Source organism: Astatotilapia calliptera, chromosome 20 (assembly GCF_964374335.1).
Source record: "Astatotilapia calliptera chromosome 20, fAstCal68.1, whole genome shotgun sequence".
Taxonomy (NCBI): domain Eukaryota; kingdom Metazoa; phylum Chordata; class Actinopteri; order Cichliformes; family Cichlidae; genus Astatotilapia; species Astatotilapia calliptera.
In genome coordinates, this window is record NC_137441.1 from 4,786,035 (window position 1) to 4,808,792 (window position 22,758).

The following is a 22,758-nucleotide window of genomic DNA, read 5'->3' on the forward strand; positions in this document are numbered from 1 at the left end:
CATTAAAAATAAATATCAAGCGAGAGGGAGTTCTCAAGATGGAAATGCCAAATTGAAGAGACTACAGAGGTTAGAGCTGACAGAAGGGCTGTGGGACTCAGAGAACCACTCTTTAAAAGTGATCAGAAAGGCTTCTCGGGATTCACAACATGTCCAACCTTGAGGGAGAGCACCTATAAGACCACCTTTGGTTCCACTCCTGACAGCCAGGAGCAGAAATCTGCAGCTGCAGTAGGCACAGAAACTAAATATTGTATCCTGGTCTGATTATTTCCACTTTGTGCCAAGGCTGCAGACGGTAGCCTCAGAATTTGGTGACTGAAGCACAAATTAATGGTTTCAAACTGTCTTGTGTCAACAGTCTGGGCTGCAGCTGATAATGTATGATGTGGAAATATTTTCTTGGCAAACTCTGATCCTCTAATAACAATGAATCACGGTTGGATGGCTGCACAGTATCTATTATTGACCATGTCCGTCAAAGCTGGATTTTAATCAGGATAAAAAGGGTCCGGGGGGCCTTCAAACCCAAAAGATCAGAGAAGATTTACTGTGTTGTTTGGTTTTTCACGATTTATTATTGTACATTTTTTAAGAAATTTGACCAGGTCCTACTTGCAAATTCATTTCCCCCCTCAAACAGGTCTATCCCATAGGAGGTGTGTTACAACTGCTCACCTTTTGGCCTCTAGTTAAAAGAACATGATCTCAGTTTCCTGATCAGTTTGTTGGGCTGTTCAACACAACATGATATTTAGTAAGTTTGATAAAAGTCATGTTAAACTTTTATGCTTTTCTGTATAGTTTCTGGGATGCTTAGAACTCAAATTGCACTGCTGGAAATAGTTTATTTTGATGCACATGCTGTTGTTTTTTTGTTTTGTTTTGTTTTGTTTTGCAAATTTGCATTATAATATTTCTTTTCATCTTTCCTGCAGTACATAAAAATTGGCGTATCTCAAAAATAAAACTATGAAGACACTCAAAATAAATTTCTTGTGGTTGGAAACTATTTTGTGCAACTTCTTTGTATTTAAAGTTTTGAGGGATAAACCCGTTAAATTTCTCTAACTAGAAATATGTGTAAAAAACAAAACAAAAACGACTTTCAATTTTTTTTGTAGTTTATTGCACTTTTTTTTTGCAATTTATGTCGTTACTATGGAGTTGATGCATACATATTATTAGAATTTGGGCTATATAAGTATAAATGGTCCCAAAAATGGGACTATAGCATGTAAAAATATAAAGATAAGCTCTGGTGGACTTGGTTCTATGGTAGGTCTTAAAGGCTTAAACAGGCGACAGTGAAAATGCTCATCTCGAGGCTTCACAGTGGGGCTTCACTCCAACCAACCAACCAATGGGTGAAGTCGCTGACCACACCCATTTTTTATACAGTCTATCTAAATTGGAAAAAAGTAAAGCAGGCTTTGTCTTTTCACTCTGGTTACTTCTCAGTCAGACCTACGAGACATCACATCTGAAAATCTGACCTTTCATTAAACTGCTATAATTACACTACTAAAGGTCAAAAAGGAAAGCGGGTGTCCACCTTCTTTTTATTCACTCTTAAAGTCAGACCAGACTAAAATACTCAATGTCTCTGTGTTTTACATTTTATGGAAAACTTTGCAAAAAACTTTTATTTATGTAAATTGTGATAAGAAAGTATGATGAGAGTTTTGTCCTCACTGCAGAAACTCAGAAGCTGTATTTTTTTTTAAAGGCTGTCAGAGACGGAGCTGTGACGATCTGGGATCTCTAATTAGCTCCCCTTAGTCGCAAACTCATAATGGGCATCATTTATCAAAAAAAATATTCAGAGAAATCTGTGTATGTCTAATATGCTGTGAAACAAAAACCAGAACACTCCGAGCTTTGAATTATACAGCACTGAGCCATTAAAAACCATTTGGGATTGTGAAACTTCATTTAGGAAATCTTCTTTATTCTCTGTTGATCCGAGTATTTAAATGTGTGAAATATGTGGGCTTACAGAACATTTAAGGACGTTTTCTAATAAATTGAAGCTACCTAATCAGAAAATGTTTTAAATAGTTTGGATTCTGTGTATTATCTCTGCGCTACTGGCAACAGCTGCAGCATCATCTTTAAACTTCTAGAAGTTGTTAAACACCAAATACCAGCTGTGTATGCCTTTGCCCACATAAAACAAAACTTTGACATTTACAAAGGAAGAATATGTGGCTCGCATTCATATTTTCAACCATGAGTAAGTTAAATAAGCAAGTTGATGATGATGATTTTTTCTGTGCTATAATAAAAAGTCTCGCCAAATCGTCTTGTGTGAACTTTTGTTTTGCCTTTCTCTGAAATTCCAAGCTGAGAGTTTGTTCCCCATCGTTTTTTTTTCAGTGTTTTCTTCCATCAAAACTGAGATTGACAAATAAAACATCTTTCTTTTTCTCTACATCCTCAATGACTGTCTTAATTCGACAATTGTTGCACCTTCTTTGGATCTTTTCAATGGTGTGTAATAACTTGTGGTGGAATTTGAGTAAACCATGAAACAAGGGAACGTCTGCATCCATTTATTTCTTATGGCAGGGGTGTCAAACTCCAGGCCTCGAGGGCCGGTGTCCTGCAGGTTTTAGATGTGTCCTTGAGCCAGCACAGCTGATTTAAACGGCTAAATGACCTCCTCAACATGTCTTCTCCAGGGGCCTGGTAATGAACTAATCATTTGGTTCAGGTGTGTTGACCCAGGGTGAGATCTAAAACCTGCAAGACACCGGCCCTCAAGACCTGGAGTTTGACACCCCTGTCTTAAGGTAAATGATGGCACAGTGGTGCAGTGGTCAGCTGGGGCCTTTCTGTGGCGAGGTTACATGTAGTCGTAGTGCCTGCGTGGGTGTCATCTAGGACTGAAAAGCCATGAGCGTTTATGTTAAGTTAACTGGTGATTGTGTGGTCGTCTCACTCACGGTGTGATCCCTGCAGTGGACCGTTGACCTGTCCAGGGTCTACTTTGTCTCTCGCACTATGACAGCTGGGAAAAGCTTTTGCTGTTAGTTATGTTTTACCTATAGAAGATCGTAGAATCTAGGCTATGGTGCAGTCTTGAGATCAGTCTTGACTGAGTCAGTCAGTCCCTATCTGGACCACCTGCAAAGGGAATTCCTCTCCATAGATTAAGTAGCTGGGATACCTGCACTCTATATGGCACATGTGGAGTCACCAAAAGGTGGTAAACGGGTGTGCTTCAGCCTAAATTTGGACTTTTTCCAAAAAAACCAATCATGCCTGTCCAAGTAGTTTAGTTCCCTAAAACCAAGCAAAGAGTAACTGGAACTAAAATATTGACACAAAAAAATGTGAACAACTCAGCTACGTGAAAAAATGCTCCTCATAACTGAACCCCCAGGTGAAAGTAGGAGGTCCAGTGTGATCTGTCAGACGTTTTAGTTCCTCAGCCATCAACATACTGAATTATAGTGTGAACTGTGGGAATCTTCTGCAGTGTGGTTGTGACAGTCATCCTTATGAGCTGAGTTTGGAGTCTGAATGAATCTTAAAGAAAAAGAAAGAACAGAAAACCGAGGCAGTCAATTTGCAGAAAGGAAGCTTCAAATGAACTTAACTGGATCTGCAGATATTTTGGATTGAATTTGGCTCTTTAAGCCCTCCTCTGCCCTGATGTGGAAACATGGCAGCTGATTAGTTTATTGAGGGCAGTGAAGCACAGAGAAGTAATTCACCAAAGAATTTTATTGCCTATTCTGCTCAGAGTTTATGGGATCTTTTCAATTAGTATGGTCACTGCTGTAAACAGACCAGTTGCTCTGTGTCTTGTCAGCTCTATGCATCACTGCCTCATTACAATCAGACAAATGCACTTTAAAGACCCTGATGCTAAAACAGAGGCTGCCTGTGAGGTTGGAGAGTGGCTGCTCCGGGACCAGCTGAGGATATTAGGAAATGGATACGGCTGAATTGCTGCCAAATAAATACACCTCCTTCAACAACTGATGCTAATGAAATCTTCTGGGATGAGTCTCACATTTTTTTCCATTTCTTTTCTTGGTGCCAAAAAATCCAATTAGAAAACCAAAAGTGAGTTAATCCCACCGACTCATACTGTCAGCATATCCAAATCCCGATATGTGTCATTGCACTGCGCCCTAGAGCTCCATTGTTGTCCAAAAACCCATCAACATCACACATCACGGAGACGTCGTTGCAGCAGGTGACACGTTCTTTCATTACCCGTCAATATCTTGTATTTTCTTTTGATCACACGTCACACACAGCTTCTTTTTACTCTGATTCTTCACAAGCAGCTAAAATCAGAAACAGTACTGAAACAGGCACTTTCTCCAATCTAACACATATTTCATATATATAAGAAACATTAAAAATTAGTGCACCCTTTCTGGCTGCTCATCAGTGTGCAGTTTAAAGCTGACATAGCTGGCGTAGCTAATACTCTGCTGCCCGAGTCTTCTTTTTAATTTCATAGTCTGCAAACAAAATCAAATAAGACTTTTTCGCCATTGCCATATCTGTGTTTCAAAGCTGGACATGCTGCGACCGATTGCACATCCACACAGCTGCAGTAAGGCCACCCTGCAGCACGCTAGGCTTATTCTCCCTTTTGACTTTAACTAGAACCATAACTTACAAAATAAGGAGCATATTGTATTCAGTAAGATTTGAAACATGAAAATAATCACAAACGTTAATCAGGACGAACACTCACATGATCTGTAGCAATAGATCAAAGCTTGCTAGTACCTGGTTGGACACGATTTTACCTGCAGACACTCTGATCATAAAGGGATGGACATGTTCAGCAACAGTACACGGGTAGGCTGTGGCACTTAAGTGATCTTCAAGAGATCCAAAGTGTGTCAGGAATATATCCCACTCCACCACCAGCAGCCTGAACCATTGATACAAAGCAAGATAGACGAATGCTTTCATGTTTACACCAAATTCTGACCCTATCATCCAAATGCTGTAGTAGGAATTGAAACTCATCGGACCAGGCAACATTTTTTATCTTCTATTTTCCCGTTTTGTTGAGTGTGTGTGAACTGAAGGAGGAGACAGGAGGGGGACCCAGTGTGGTGCTCTGTTGCTGTAACCCATCTGCTTTAAGGTTCAACATGTTGTGTGTCCAGAGATGCTCTTCTGCATACGTTGGCTGTAATGAGTCACTGTTGCCTTTCTATCAGCTCGAAGCATTCTAGCCCTTCTCCTCTGATTTCTGGCATCAATAAGGCCTTTTCACCCAGAGAACTGCTGCTCACTGGATATTTTCTCTTCTTCTGGACCGTTCTCTGTAAACCTTAGAGATGCTTGTGTGAGAAAATCCCAGCAGATAAGCAGTTTCTGAAATACTCAGACCAGCCCGTCTGGCACCAACGACCACGTCACATTCAAAGTCACTGATGCTCAGTTTGAACATCAGCAGGTCGGCCGTGTCTGTGTATGCACTGAGTTGTTGCGAGCCAAACAGGTGCATCTTTTATATACAGTCTATGGTTCTTCTGTGTTGACAGCAACTAGTAATTACAGCCTAATTACCATATTACAGATTAGATGTAACACATGCAACGAAGGCATTGAAACCAACCTTGGCTATTTCCTTCAGTCCACCATGCTTCTGTGTTTTTATATATAATATCAACAACAATTGTACCAAAATCAAGTTTTCTGTTTTGCTTTTCTATTTATTCCAACAGCCAGCAAATGCACAATTAGTTACACTGTTACCTTATTTTAAAGCAATCAAAAACAGGTCTTGCTATTGTCTGTCATATTGTCATGACACGTGTGTCACTGTGTCCCTCATGCAAATAAAAATCATCATCCAGACTGTGGCTTGTTACTCTGAGAGGATAAAACGAGCCTGTGAAACTGCTGCTGAGTGTATGCAGAGAAGAACCCAGACAAAAATTATTTAAAAAACTGAGCGTAACCCTTTAACCTTTCCGCCCCAGACTGTGGCAAGACTGTAGTTTTACTTAAGAGCTCCTAAACATCTGTCTGAATGTGAAGCAGCTTCCTCTGCTCTGCTTTCTCTCGATGATAAACCCAAATGATGTCAGTCGAACTACTGCCGTAAAGACCGCTGAGTGCAAAGCCACCCAGTGTCTTAATGATCAAGGGGTCGTGGTTTTTGAGTGAAAGCACAGGACATTTAACATTTACTGCCTGAAGGCAGATTGAATGTGCATAAAAACGCTGAGTCCTTCACTGACAGTAGCCAGCTAAGTCGTTAACTCATATGGTGCATGCAAAATTACCTTAATGTGAGTGTAACATGTGCGCTGGTGGTGCGGAGGTAGGGCAGATTCGATAATAGGTTTAAAAGCACAACCCCGCAGGTCGTAATTATTTGCGGGACTGTCTGCCTGCACGCTGGATGTCCCGAAAACATCGCGCTGGTGTCACGGTGTTAAAAGCGCTCTTAGTAATGATGCCTCGCAATTAATTGGCTGATGATGAGGCTAGTTATGATGTAATCTCTCACACTCTCTCCTGCAAACAGCCAGCCCCCTCCCTTCTCCCTCGCTTTCTCTCACTCTCTCTCCCGTTTCCCCACCTCTTTCTCTGTCTTTCTCTCCTATCCTAACCAACATGGCCGCTAAGTCGGATGGAGCAGCGGTGTCTGTGGAAGATGACAACACGCCCAGGAGCCTCTCGGAGCCGGGGAACCCCGCCGTCCGGCCCCGCTGCACCGCCGCCGGCGGGAAGCCCTACACCCTGCTGGACTGCTGCTGGGTGCTCTGCGCCCTGCTCGTCTTTTTCTCCGACGGCGCGACCGACCTGTGGCTGGCTGCCGACTACTACCTGAGAGGCGAAAACTGGTGGTTCGGCTTGACGCTCGTCTTTGTCGTGGTGCCCTCGGCTGTCGTGCAGGTGCTGAGTTTCAGGTGGTTCGTGTACGACTACGCGGAGCTGAGCGGCGGGGAAGGAGGAGCAGCGAGCTGCAGCGGGAGCGGAACAGCGGCAGGCGGAGCAGCCGCGGCGGGAGACGGCACTCTAAGCACCAAGGACAGCGACCAGCGCGGCGGGAGCGCGGTGGCGGTGAACGCCGCGAATGTTACACCGGTGTACGCGTCCTCTGCCCCGCCAGCGACGGCGGGGAGAGTCGGGACCCCCTGGAGGTGCTGCACCGTCTGTATGTGGGTCTTTCAGACCGTGCTTCACGTCCTGCACCTGGGGCAAGTGTGGAGGTAGGACCGCTGGAGTGGCGTGGAGTACGAGAGGGGCGTGCTTGCGTGCATGTGCGCGCGTGTGTGTGTGCAAAGCGCACTTCTGTGTGCGTAATATGTGCGCTGGCAATGCGTTCTCAACGCTATCCTGCACGGAGATCTCCATGTGTGTGCCAGAAAGTGTGTCTGTGTGTTTAGGCTCTCGATGTGTGTGTGCGCGCGCGTCATCGCATGTGCATGTGTCCGAAATGTTCCCTCTCTCTTCCATGTGCAGAAATAAACGAAGACAGCGCGACTCCTTCCTCCAAAGCTGCCGTGTAGTACCCACGTTCACGCACAACTTTAAACAGTCGTAAAAAATGCGATGAGCTCCCCTGAACTGAACCTTTTGGTCCACCTGCCACTCCAGTCCCGCCTGTGACAGCAGCTGCACGGCTGCATACAGCTCCAACATGTAGTTTCTGCCCCCCCGATGCCTCCGACTGTCATGGTCCTGATATGTTGACAGGAACATTATCAAGGCGCTGTGGTTTAGACCTCGCTGCTGCTCTCCTCTGGCTGCTTGTCATGTCAGTGATTTCCACACTGGATCTTTTTCCCCTTCTTTTACAAGCAGAGTAGTTTGGGATGGTTAAAATGTATGGGCTGAATCTTTAAACGAGCATTCCCACAACACATTTCAAACTGATTTCCTTTCCTGTTACATTAACTCTGTTAGACTTTACCCATCATGCACCAAAAGTCCATTTATGTTGAAAAATCTGGTTAACCAGTCAAAAGAAGTTTGAAAGTAAAAGTGAAAGATGAAACATAGATATTATACCAGAAAGAACTCTAAACCTCACATCCAACCTTGTTGTAGAATTTATATATTTTAAACACAGCATTTGATTGACTGTGTAGCTTCTCAGTCATCCAGCCCATGGTAGTCTTAGGAGTTTGGAGCATTAATAGTGGGCACAGCATCCACCAGGGTTTAAATACCTGGGAGTCTGCACGTTATTAGTTTTAGAACTGAAGAAGCCTCTTGGATCAGAGGTTAAACACCTTCACCAAACCTAAAGAAGTCGAGTCGCCTTCTTTGTAAACTCCTTTTTTCGACCAATCAGACAGCTACAGTTTTTTTCACTGTGGCTACACAGACTAGTTTTACAAAACAGCATTTTTTAAACTATAAAAAAATTATTTATAAATGTTCATATATCTGTATGTAAATCAAGTTTGGGGTTGGGTCTCTTTGAGCGTTGGATGGTGAGCTTATTCGCACGTGCCTGGACAGTCAAAACCTGAAACATGGAGTCACACTGCCTCACAGGACGCTCCGGGTTACAGTCTGATGGTTGGCTGAGGAGTCTGCAGATGTGCTGAGAAAGAAGAGGTGTCTTTTCACTTTTAACTAAATTTAGAAGTGAAGGCGTGTCTTTTCACTGACCCGAAAAGACGTCTTTTCACCTCTCGCTCTTCAAATCTCGACGTACTCGAGACATCTGACAAAGTCGTCTTTTCAAGAAGTTTTTGCTGGGTGCAAAAGGGTTGACTCGAATATGAAAGTTTCACATAACCCAAATCTCTAGAAATGAAAGACTTTTTTTTTTGTTAGACAACGTGAAGCACTGTGTATATAATACATCAGACTCACACATGAAGTTGTGTGTTCATTTCAAATGTGAAAAAACATTATGAAAAAAGTTTTTGTGAACGCTGCCAGAGTCAAAATGAAATATATTCTAATTACAACATAAGACATTTAGATGTTTACAAATTTATGTGTGGTGACAATTACAAAGTGCTGTAATCAAGTAACCCAGTTGTATTGCCACATATTTATCAAGTCAGGCAAAGTACAATAAATAAAAACAGTGACAAACAGATGAAAATACAAAAAACAATTACAAATAAATGTGTAGGGAAAAGTCTGAAAAAGACATAAAAGACATTTTCCTTCTTTAATGTTTTACAGATAATCATAAAACATCACAGATTAAACTCTGGACTCTTCAAACCTCTAAGCTGCTGATAACTGGACTAAAGCACCTTCCTGTAGCTCTGCCACAACCAGCTCAACCATTACCAGTTAGTAGAGTAGAAGGAACTTTTTTACTATAACATTTTAATTCAGTTCAGTTGAATTAAACTCGATTACACTCACGTAATTGCAGTCACCTCTAGGCACTGCATAATGTAAGGTTATATTATTATATTGTAAGGTCCCTGGGCAAGATACTGAACCCAGGTTCCTTTAGATGCGATCGCTGGAGTGTGGATGTGTGTGGCTGTTGTGAAAAAGCACTTGTGTGAATGAGACATGCTGCTAAAAGTACTCTGAGTGCTCGAGTAAAAAAGCAGTAGATAAGCTCCAGTCCATTTATCGTGCGTCTCATTTGAGGTGCATGTCTCTCAAGCAGCCTTTTAAATATAGCATAATCCTTTACTTAATGCAGCACACCACAAAACACAAAAGTATCTAAGTATAAAATACAGGAGCCAAAGAAAACCTGAAGTCAGTTCTTTTTTAGTGGTCAGACCACCAGGGCATCTGCTCCACCACCAAATCCATATGGCTCTGAAGCTCTATGGTGCCTCCTGCAGGTAGTGCGCCCACAGGAGGGAGAGCCCATGTTGCTTCTTTGGGCTGTGCCCGGCTGGACCCCACGTGCTAAGCCCCAGCTACCAGGCACTCTCCCTCAAACACCTCCCCCCAGGCGTGGCTACCTCGGTAACCCTCTCCTGGTACCTTTGTCCCTTTGTAATTTTACTCATCCTAGAGGTGTCTGAATGGCTCTCTTTCTGTTTTTTTTAAACATATGTTTCCACTGTCAGACCAACAGACCCAGAGCTATGTGAGCATGCAGCACAATTATTCTCAGTGCTTTGAGGGTCCGCCTGAGCATTAAGCCCGCATCAGTGTACAACTCTCAGCTCGAGGTCAACACAAAAACACGAAGCCAGCACCATTATCACAAGTTAATTGTTTACCATGTTGATTCTCAAGAAGGAAGTGCACTAAACTGTTAAAGTGAAACAAAAATCCTGCAGAAATTGCCTTGAAATACCAGCAGTCCTAACCCGCATGCTTCCCTCATAATTACTGCAGCCATTAGAGACGCCAGTCACACTAGGAAGTAATTATGGGTCATAATAACCCGCTTAACTGGTTACCAGTGGGATCTCTCTTTTTTTTAATAGTAGAACCTGTTTACCGACTCCAGAGCAACTCGTATCATCTGTTCCAAGAGCAGTAAGTAACACTGGCCAGATAAATCGAGGCGAATAAAAAGGAGAGACTGAAGGGAAAGCAAAGACCTGAGGGTGAAGCAAGTTACAGTCAAAACACCAGCTGGATCGAGACATGACTGAGATGATAGAAAAAATATCCTGAAGTCAGACCCAAGACTTGAATAGTGTAGTAAAAACCCAAAAAACATTTGTTTGCAACAAAGAAAGATTTAAAAGAAGCGCACAAACACTCGCTGCATTGTTCTACAGAAAAGCGTCTCAGTTGTGCAACAATGAAAAATGATATTTTCCAGCAACAATAAGGCTGACAATTCAACAGAGCAATTTTTTGCTTGTTCTTGTTGCATAATTTATTTCAGCTTTCAGGAAAACAAACTGAAATTTGTACACGACGAGTGGCCTGTGCCTTTGATTTACTCCCATATAACAAAAATCTGACACTTTGAAGAACCGGACCAGTGTCTTATTCAAAGACACATTTTATTGTGACTGCATAATTTCCAAAAAGATTGAAAATAGCTTCTTAGATTTTCACTGAGCAGAAAGGTCCGCTAACTCAGACGGGCCGACTGAATCATCCTTTAGGCGAGGGCGGTGGGCGGCAGCTCGCCTCCGAACCTCTGTAGACAAACACGGAAAAACACGAGATTAAATGGAGATTCACAGAACATCAACTATTTCAGGGGAAAAAAAGAGCATGCGGGAATTCATATGAGTATAATTACATGCAGACTCCGTAATGAAGCGCATTAATGAACAACAATAAGATGCTGAGAGCTGGAGAATGAGAATAAGTTGGTTTTAATGGGGTAGTTGCTGCCGGGAGAGTCGGGCTGGGCTCAGACTGTCGATGACTCGACTCTGACTGCAGGTTTACGTTTGAGAAGCTGAGATTTCTTCAAGGCGGAAGTGAATTCAAGATGTTTTCCCTCCAGTGTGATTATTAGGATTTGATTATTGCAGTATGAAACCTAACGTATGCCTGTGAAATGCATTTTGATAGAATGAAAGTCAACATCGCAGGCATTCTGGGGGAAAGCTGATGAAATTACACAGGCAGGCTGAAGTTTGGCTTTGGCAGCAGATAATAGGCCGCAAGTAACATTCATTGTCCAAATAACACACAGGAGCTCGCAGGTATTTGGGACATTTACACCAGTTTGCCTTTTCACTGCTCATTATGATTTCCTTCACTACACAAATGCAACTTTTATCTCTTTCTGTGAAAATGAAAGATTAAAAAACAGTCAGGTGAAAAATATTTGTTTATTGTCTTCATAGCCAGTGGTCAGATTTGAATGGATCGTGATATTGTTGTGATATTATTGTAGCGGTCTCAGAAAAAAAGATGTTAGAGTTTGTTTGGATGGTTGAATGTGCAAAGTGTCTGACAACCTGTTAGCTACACTCATAACCTCGATGACAGTCTGTACATTTGCCCGTTTTAGACCACTTATATAAATATGTGGAAAGGCAAGTTAGTGAGTTTGCAGCACACTGGAACACAGCATTAGCAGTTTAAGGGGGGAATCAGTAGGTACCTGCAGGATCATGTGGCACATATATGATTGATGACACCAAAGGGTGTGTCCACATGCATCTACGGTGGGGCAAAAAAGTATTTAGTCAGCCGCCGATTGTGCAAGTTCCCCCACTTAAAATGATGACAGAGGTCAGTAATTTGCACCAGAGGTACACTTCAACTGTGAGAGACAGAATGTGAAAAAAAAATCCATGAATCCACATGGTAGGATTTGTAAAGAATTTATTTGTAAATCAGGGTGGAAAATAAGTATTTGGTCACCTCAAACAAGGAAAATCTCTGGCTCTCACAGACCTGTAACGTCTTCTGTAAGAAGCTTTTCTGTCCCCCACTCGTTACCTGTATGAATGGCACCTGTTTGAACTCATCATCTGTATAAAAGACACCTGTCCACAGCCTCAAACAGTCAGACTCCAAACTCCGCCATGGCCAAGACCAAAGAGCTTTCGAAGGACACCAGGAAAAGTATTGTAGACCTGCACCAGACTGGGAAGAGTGAATCTACAACAGGCAAGCAGCTTGGTGTGAAAAAATCAACTGTGGGAGCAATCATCAGAAAATGGAAGACATACAAGACCACTGATAATCTCCCTCGATCTGGGGCTCCACACAAGATCTCATCCCGTGTGGTCAAAATGATCATGAGAACGGTGAGCAAAGATCCCAGAACCACACGGGGGGACCTGGTGAATGACCTGCAGAGAGCTGGGACCAAAGTAACAAAGGTCACCATCAGTAACACACTAAAACGGCAGGGAATCAAATCCCGCAGTGCCAGACGTGTTCCGCTGCTGAAGCCAGTGCATGTCCAGGCCCGTCTGAAGTTTGCCAGAGAGCACATGGATGATACAGCAGAGGATTGGGAGAATGTCATGTGGTCAGATGAAACCAAAGTAGAACTTTTTGGTATAAACTCAACTCGTCGTGTTTGGAGGAAGAAGAATACTGAGTTGCATCCCAAGAACACCATACCTACTGTGAAGCATGGGGGTGGAAACATCATGCTATGGGGCTGTTTTTCTGCCAAGGGGACAGGACGACTGATCCGTGTTAAGGACAGAATGAATGGGGCCATGTATCGTGAGATTTTGAGCCAAAACCTCCTTCCATCAGTGAGAACTTTGAAGATGAAACGAGGCTGGGTCTTCCAACATGACAATGATCCAAAACACACCGCCCGGGCAACAAAGGAGTGGCTCCGTAAGAAGCATTTGAAAGTCCTGGAGTGGCCTAGCCAGTCTCCAGACCTCAACCCCATAGAAAATCTGTGGCGGGAGTTGAAAGTCCGTGTTGCTCGGCGACAGCCCCAAAACATCACTGCTCTCGAGAAGATCTGCATGGAGGAATGGGCCAAAATACCAGCTACTGTGTGTGCAAACCTGGTAAAGACCTATAGTAAACGTTTGACCTCTGTTATTGCCAACAAAGGTTATGTTACAAAGTATTGAGTTGTATTTTTGTTATTGACCAAATACTTATTTTCCACCCTGATTTACGAATAAATTCTTTACAAATCCTACCATGTGGATTCATGGATTTTTTTTTCACATTCTGTCTCTCACAGTTGAAGTGTACCTCTGGTGCAAATTACTGACCTCTGTCATCATTTTAGGTGGGGGAACTTGCACAATCGGTGGCTGACTAAATACTTTTTTGCCCCACTGTATATATTTTCTGGCTGCTCTCTCTGGGCTTGCCACAGTGGACCATCTCATGAAATCCAAGCATCCTCTTCCCTGTGATCTTCCTCTTTTCCTCCTGCCAGGGAGCTCCATATTCAGCATCCTTTTCCCAATATATCATCCATCTCTCCTCTGCATGTGTCCAAACCATCTCAGTTTGATCATTGGTTTTCTAACTCTGTCTCCATATATATATAATCAGCTGTAATCTTCTCTATCTTCATCACTCTGAATGAAAATCTTAACACTGTCAGTCCAGAATCTTTTTTTAAGCACCACCTTCTCTGAACCGTACATCACAGCGGGCCTTGTTACCACCCTTCCTCTTTTTTCCAGTCCACACCTCCACCTCTCCAGGTTCTCTTGCTCCTGGTCCCTACTCTCACTACACATCACAATGACAGCATATAAGGATAAAGATAACTGTCCTGTTAAAGGCTAAACAAACTAGTGGTTGAGAAACTGTCAGATAGAAATGGTGTGTTTATATATTATTACACGACTACTACGAGCACTTTTTTTGGGGGGGATGTTCAGTATCTTCCCCAAAGTCACTTTGCCTGCAGGAGCTGCAAATCGAACATCCGACATCCCAATTAGTGGAAAACCTGCTCCATGTCTCGAGGAAAAGCTGCCCTAACAATCACAGCCATCCAACAGTTCATCATTATCTTGGTACCGAAGCTTTTCTCAGTCCCTGCTGCGTAAATTAGATTTAGTAAAGTTGACAGACGGTCAGAAGTATCAAATGCATCACTAATCTCTATTTAACCCTCAACACTTTGAGGTGTTCTACTGTGTATAGTTTTAAATTCTGCCTGTTGATAGCGAGCACCATATGAACTCTTTGTACAAGTCGGTTTAATTTCCTCAAACTGCCCTTTATTGAAATTTCTGTGAGAAGTTATGAGCAAACATCTACCTGGTTCTTAGGATTTTATTTTATGAAGCCCAATCAAAGAACAATCCCCAGCTTTGCTGACCTTTATCTTTACTGGTATCGTTTTGTGTTTAACTGTCAGTCGTTAGAGGATGAATCTGTCTAAATGTGTGTAAACACTGATAGAAAGACCGAAGCCAGTTTTAGACATCTTCCTGAATGTCCCTGATCTCACTGTGCAGATGTTTGCAGCAGCACAGTGAAAGCAGAGGCTTTTATTGACCTGAAACACGAGGTGTAGGTCAGGCTGTCATTTACCCGTGGTGTTCAACAACTGTGTGGGGGAAAATCCTTCTTAAGAGATACAGACCGCTATTGACAGCTGCAAGTGCCGGACCAGAACCCACAATGCCTTTCAGTAGAAAGACACGTCAGGTTTGGAATCAAGGTCGACTCACCTTTTCTAAAGTGGAGACTCGGCTGTTTATCTTTTTTCCCTCATCTACATTTAAAATCCAGATGAAAGCAGCAAGGTCACATTTCTTTATCTGGGGGTTTGTTAAAAAGGTTTTCTGAGAACTCCAGGGGATTTCCTACTGAAGCTGGAAAGACGTGAAACACTTTTGCAACAATTTACTCGGATTTTGTATGTTTATGTTTGGAGTTGATCACGAACACTACGAGAGGACTGAAACAGTCATCTTCCTGATAACTGCAGTCAGTGGTACTTACTGCTAAAACCTAACATTGGACTCCCTTTGGTATATTTCACAATGCCTGAAGACTGCCTGTCCCTCAGAGGGCTGTGTGGCAGGCAGACGGCATAAACTCAAAATGCAGCTTCATTGCCGTCCAAAAACCCCACACACGGGAATGAGACCAGGAAAACTAAATACTAGGAATCATGGAGTCAAGGAACACAGAGCAGGGGAGCACACAGCAAAGTGGGATCACATGGCAAAGAGAGACACTGACAATAAATACACAAGGCAGTGAGGCCAGGAAAACAGGTGGGAAACACACAGAGTACAAATCAGGGATAATGAGACAAGTCAAGTTAAACTCAATACAGGAAACAGGCGACCAGAATTGTTTTTAAACAAGTTAAACAGATCGACTCACTCGTGGAGCCTGCCCCAAGTGGCCATTCAAGAAATTGCAGTTATTGACACTTTCAGCCCCAGAGGGTGCTCGTTTATATTCAGTTATGGGCTATATTGTGTCAGTTTTTATGCATATTAGGAGATGTTTCTAAAGTCTCCTGATCGAATTTAGCTGAACAGCTGCAGATGACAGATATATGAATATGTGATGAGTGTTATTTGCTGTTTGTTCATATGCAGTTTGCTTGTTGAATGTCTGAGGTCCTAAATGTTTTGTCCTCAAAGGGAATTTGTGATTTTCTTTCTGATCTTATGCACCTGTCATCAAGAAAAGTGCAGGATATATTTTAAGTGTTGATGGTTTCAAAAGGTACCATCAGACATGAAAAGCCTTGACATTTGTGGACGGACTGACGAAGCATCAGCTCCGGTCCAGCTTTGATTTCAGTGGTCAGCAAGCATTGCAGTTTTTTAGGACGATCCAATCGGTTCCTGTCTGTGCCAGACCGGATCAATCAATCCTAGAGAGAAGTGACTGAATCATTTCCAAATGGACACTCAGCTCAGGTGACTGCTGGCCACGGCTGGACGAACACGGCTGATAATCAGCCCGAGTGACTAACTGGCAGCCGCAGTGTAGCTCAATACGCTGAATCATTCAAATCTGTGTGTGTGAGCGTTCGAGGAGGGGCTGCCTCACTGTTCATTCACAAATGAAGTGACTCACAGTGATTATTGCTCTTACTTTTCATTTTAATTTCAGGGTCTGTCACTCAGAGACTCCCCATTGGTTGGAGAGGGTAACAAGAGAAGAAGAGTGTCAATAAAAGATGTTAGCAGGGCCAGCTGTCGGGTCTTTTGCTTTGTAATCTGTGGCCTTCTGTGTACTTGTGAAAAAATGAGTCGGCATTTTTCAGACCCCAAAGCTATTTGCCAACCTTTCATTCACGCAAGTGGAAGCAGATAAAGTGTTTCAGGCTTCGTGTCCTCCTGTTCTTTTAGTGTTTATCTTAACATCGCCTTATTTAACGAAGCCCTTCAACGCCGATCAGCGATCTTCCCCAAACCTGAGCTGTTGCTGAGCCGAACGTGGCGACCCTCTTAAAGAAGCGTGCGTTGGTGCGGCACTTTCTCTTCCAATCTTTGCTTTCACAGTTGTGAGTTTTGATTCGCAGCTGAGGCCCAGTGTTGTAATAATTCCTCCTACAAACTCAAATTCTAAGCAGGTTTTGATTTTGCTCTGTGTGCTGAGTACCGCAGTTCTTGGACAAAGCATCATAACGAGAGTCAGCATGTATAGAAAATCAGCCTGATTTTTAAATTGGCTTTAAATGGTCGTAGTCGTGCCACAGAAGAAAAACCTCATTTCTTTTATAGCTCACAGCTAGAAATATTTAAATATTGCTGTGGGTGGTGGTGAGATCTCAGAAAAAGTTTAATCTTTAAAAACGTTTAAGTTCTTCAAAACACAGGGCTGATTTTCAGCTTTTAAGAAAGGGTCAGTGAGAGGCATGTGTTTGCTATGTATATATAGCTGTGTTATGAAATGAAATTTAAAATATTAGAGGTATAATCAGCTCTCTCTTGGACAGAAGTTTACTTCAGGAGCAAATCAAAGAGAGCAGAGTGACCCGGTCATCTGGTTGGTAGGAAACTAAGGATGGGAAGTGCTGGTGCTCGCCAGCCAGCAACAAATGAATGATAAAAACAACCAGTATATCAATTGCAGATGGTGTTTTCTTTGAAAAAGGATAATAAAAATAAAAGAAATGCTACAATGAATCACCATTAATAATTAGGAGGGCTGCCTTAATAAACTCTATGAGGAAAAAATAAAAATAATATACGACGTAAAAGATTTCATCTGAGTCCTTTCTGGTCTGTGTTCTTCCTCCACACGCAATCTGTCTTGGCATAAATGCGTGGGAACCTACACTACTCATCTTTCCAAAAATGGGAGCTTTTGAGCTAAAACTGGTCCACTGTGGAGAATTTGTTTTTAACGTAAACCCCTAAGGAATTAAGAGGAGCACAAACTGGGGCTGAAAGATGAGAGATGTTCATGGAGCTGATTGAACATATGTTTTTTGTTCCAAATAAATAATATGATATAATAATTTAATTTAATATAATTTAATAACATTTCACTGCAGACAATGACGGCATTTCTGACATGTCATGAACAGGAGTTATTATGTAGGCGGGTTGCAAAGCAGCTTACAGCCTACAGGCATGGGCAGGACAGCTGAATGTTTAGGAGATGACCTAAGTGGAGCTATCAGCTGATGTGAGCTGGTATTAAAATAAGCTGCTGTCAGATCTTGCAGTGGGATTGCGGTTGAGCTCGACTGCATGAAGTAATATTACACACAAACAGAAATGAATGAATAAAAATAATAATTTGTAGAAACACGCATTTGCATGTTGTCCTCCTACTTCAGTGTTTAATCACAGCCGAGAAGAACTTCATTTAACCTGTGATAAGAAGAATTTTTCTGACTTACTACTGTATGTTTTGACAGCATGTTCACACCAGTTTCGACTATAAAGAAAATATCCTTTATTTAACTTCAAGAAAACCTGAAGGTTCTCAGGATTCTCCGCATCTGCAAGTCTTTCAGGTTCAGTCTCAGTTTCTTTGTCTGATCTGTGATTTAAAGGAAGTTTTGAGGTCTCTTGCTATTCCTTGACCCACTAAAAGAACATGACTTGAAGTGATAGCTCTTCTGTTGTTTGAAGCTTCTGATATGCTGATTGGATGGTAAACAAGAAATAGCAGCTGTTTCTTTCATTTCTGCTGAGACAGAGAGAGACGGGGCAATTTAAGACAATGTGCTGTCATGTAAATTTAAGCCTGTGTCGCCATAAATATCATATGGATTAGACAGCTGGAGCTCTGTTTTACTCTTTTAGCCTTCTACTCTGGTTTCGGGGGGTTTCCTCTGTAAAGTCATTTCCTCTGACAGCGCTGGAATTATTTCTATTTTTTCACAGCTTTTCTGCATTTTCTTTTGCCCTTAGGGCGTGATCCTGCAGCATCCAGCGGCCTGTAGGGAAAAGAACTAGAGAACCATGAAAGTCAGGCTGAAATGCAGCCCAACAGATGGACGTAATGATAGAATTAGAAAAAGTCAAATGGCTCCTTTTAAGCAGCTGTTTTGTCTCTGGCATCAGAACCTGCACAGGAGTGTTTTAAGAAGTACAAACCACACATTTGGAAACACGATCTCGATCTCAGATCTGTGGCTCAACTCAAGTGAACGTTTCTCTACTGAAAATACGATTGAAACCCTCGAGTAAAAGATTTTCCTGATTTTGCCAGTTTGTTTCTATGAAATTCACAGGCACTGTTTCTATGGGAAAATATCTGCATAAAATATGGTTTAGGTTAGCCAGTGAACCTTACTAAGCTTAATCCTCCAGTGTCAGCTGCTGATTTCAGGACATCATTTAAATATGGGCTCCACTAAAAATCACGTCCTAAACAGTGTCAACACAAAACACCTTAAGCCTCTAACACCAAGTGTATCATGTTAGACGAGTAGGGCTGTTCGATATAACGATATAAAACGTCTATCGTTTGTTTTGTGGTGTCACAAAATAAACTGTTTACAGCAATGTTTTTAATTGTTTTGATGGTCACTGTCACTTTCTCTTATAATTAAAAATAACCACACTACAGACAGACAAGCGACTGCTTTTATGCGTTGTCGTTAGCAACGTGGCTCCGCCATCCACTTGTTTTCCACATAAACCTTTCACAATAAAGCTGAAGAGCCTGTTGAGATTTTTCAAAATAAAATAAATCACGTTAAATAGTATGCAGAGTGTTTACCGATGAGAAGAGAAAAAGAGCCGTCAGGTGCTTAAAAATAAACCTTAGAAAACGCTTTTCCTGGCAGCACGCCGTGTAATAAATACTGACAAAGAAAATGGCGTCGCTACATGCATCAGTCAAAACTCTCGACTCCAGGCGTGCGACGCCCAGCTGCAAAAGTCGAGCTGGCCGAGATTCACAGAATCTACAGAAAATGTAACACTTTTGTGATTTATATCGTTGTCGGGACGATAAATGTCTTATATCAGGATATGAGATTTTGGTCATATCGCACAGCCCTGTGCATGAGTTTTTCAGACCTCGACATCATCAGTGTGGTTTTTCAATGCTAACCCGCTTATATGTTTTTATTTGTTTAAGATAAACTGTGAGGAAATAAACTCAAGAAAATACTGGATACAGCAAAAACTGATACAAATTAATTTTTTAATTATTTGTTTTCCTGTTTATATCATGTAAAAACGCAGATATCATAATCTGTTTTTCCCGTTTCTGCACAAACTTCCATACGAGGTATATGTCATTCGGCTGTAGCAGTCTAGCCAGAAGCCTTTATTGAAGTGAGACACATCGTCCTGGGCTAACATGCACGGCAAACTGTGAGCTGATTGGCCAGGCTTTGCTGTTGATTGTGATGTGATAACTGCAGGCTGGTTTTTAAATGTTTGCATGCACAAACTGGTTTCCGTCACGGTGGTCAGCAGCAGCTGAAGGAAGGCACCGAATTTCAAAACATGTTTCTTTAAGAATTTAGAGTCCCAGGACTATGAATGCGCGTAGGTTGATGTAAAATTTAATAGAGTTATTGATTATGAATAAAAATGTGCCTGGAGGGAAGTTTTGATGATCCACAGCCTTCTGCGTGCCTGTCTGTCCGTCTCCCTCTCAGTCCGTGTCTCTGACGGATGCTCTGTCTCTCTGTATGCTTTCCTGTCTGTCGGTCCGTCACACTGTGCTGAATAATTCACTACAGCCCTTGAGGGAGCTGCCAATCACATTTCCAGTGTCTGTGTATGTATGTGTCAAGAGATCTTGCATTTCCTGATAGGTGCCCCTGTCACCCGATCCCCCTCTGTCACTTGCAGTCCTCCCTTTCTCTCTTCACGCTGTTTCTGCTTTAACTTTTAATTGTTCCCCTAAAATCCACACAGATGGGGGAAGAAGCTGGACGAGGGGTTGCATTTAAAGTTCACAAGATCTTACACATGTTTCTCACCCCTCCCTAATCGTCCTCCGAGTGTGTTTGCATATCTGGGACAGCGCATGTAGTTAGCGCATGCTCTGTGAGCGCGCGCTGCGGCGATGCATGCCGTTACCGTGTGCTCTGCAGGTATGGATGCATGAAGAATATGTATGTATGATGAATTCTGATGTTAAATGAAAGCATGCTCACAAACACACTGTATACCATCTCTCATATAAATATATTTACATCACTAATTCTGCAACCAGCTAACGTCTCCTCACTTTCAAACCAAACCTGCACGCTCTTATTGACGGATTCTGACATCCCAGCAGCGGCGAGGAAATATCAAAGGAATTACAAATAGCAGCTTACATGCTGCACTTAATTTATTTGTTGTTTGGGCTTTTTTTGATGAACATTTGTGACATGCAACATGTTCATCTGTAACCCTGCAAAGCCACAAGAAGCACTGAGCAGATGAAGGGAGATGCCACGTTAGGGTTGCAGAAGAAGCAGATGATGGATTTATAGCTGAGGGAAATGATCAGTGAAAACAGCCAAAATGTTGAAAAACAATTTTAAACCAAGCAAACCCAGACTTGTGTCCAAAACACACTGAAAATTCAGGCTGGTTGTGTACCTTCTTCAGTGAATAAAACCTCTGTTTTTGTCTGTAATCTCAAGTTTAAAACATTGATGGAAACATTTAATTTGCAAGAATCAGACTGCACAGAAGTGCATGGATATACTGTGGATTTTTATTTCTTAGATGCTGAAAAATAACCGATTTTTTTTAAAAAAACAAAAAAAAACCCCTTTTTAAATCTTAACTTTGTGTAGTCGTTAGTGTTGAAACATGCATAGTCGAGCTTGGTCTCTCCTAAAAACCTAGTATTTCAGTTTTAAACCAACCACTTGCTTTAAAACTGAAACAGCTGCATGTAAAATGTGCACCAGTGTCTCTACTAGTCGGAACCCTGGAGAAGGAAATGTTCAAACATGTATGAAATATTCTAAAGCGGTGTTTTTCATGACCTTTAATAACCCCAACAAATGATTTCTATCCCTTAATCAAACCAGAGATTTCTCCCAAAATTCAGCCCAAGCTTTCAGCCAACAGCATGTTCATATCACCACAACGGGCCTGCTTCCTACTATACAAGTTGTTGGTCCTTTAGCCGAACAGCACAAATTGAAGCCTCTATTTTCAGATTTTTGGTGATTATTCTCAAACCCAGAAGTGACAACATTTGGACAAAAGCGTGGAATGCTAAATTAGCGGCTAATGGGAGGCAGCTTATTTAGCACACTGCATCCATAAACTCTACGAGTGCATCACACAGACACGGAGAGTTGCTAATTAGTGCTAAGTGAAATACAAATAAAATTGAACTCAGCAAAACTGGATCACATATTTCTTGGACAGGCTGTTAATTAACCACACAGCAAGCCATGTTTTGTCAGATAATTGCATATTATTGACCATAAGCACAATTAAGCGCTCCGGCTCAGTGACTGGAACTGGCTGAGGTGATGCCTGTGAGACAGATACCAGCTACAGAGCCTGTTTCAGCATTCCCCTGTCATTCAGAGCGGTCACGCCTTTAGCTTTAATAACTTTAAGCCTTAATGAAATTTGTGAGTTATAAATATGTTCCACCTCCATACATTAGGTGTAGAAACGTAATTGTTTGCAAGCAGGCTGTAAATAAGTTTACATTTTAATATTGAAGTTCATAAGAAACAACTAATGTTTGGAGCGTTCCTCAAGTGGCGAGATGAGGAACTGCAGTTTGCTGCATGTGTTTCAGGAAGAAGTAGACGGGTTATTTGAGATTGTAGGGACAAACTAGCAGGATGATAATTTCACTGCTGGACTTATTTACATTTTTGGTCAGAAGAAAAACAACAAAAATAAGGATATATAGGTACAACAGATGTCAAATTCACATTATTGCAATTCTTTACGACCGAATCGACCGCAGAGTTCAGTGTAATAACGTCGCGGGCAGAGTTTTCAGCTTACTGAACAGTGAACCATCTCACTGCTTGCTCTGAGCCTCAGAGCTGCTGTAATGACCCAGTTTCTCCTCAGGGATCAC

The 22,758-nt window shown here is 42.1% G+C and overlaps 1 protein-coding gene across 1 annotated transcript in view; it reads left to right on the top strand.

Annotated features, from left to right (window-relative positions):
• The first annotated feature begins 6,434 nt into the window (after positions 1–6,434).
• Positions 6,435–22,758, top strand: part of LOC113012813 (XK-related protein 7) — a 112,579-nt gene continuing 96,255 nt past the window's right edge. Inside the window, exon 1 of the mRNA XM_026153139.2 lies at positions 6,435–7,208. Within this exon, the coding sequence (XP_026008924.2) occupies positions 6,610–7,208 (599 nt within the window). The 5' untranslated portion in view covers positions 6,435–6,609. The remainder of the gene's footprint in view (positions 7,209–22,758) is intronic.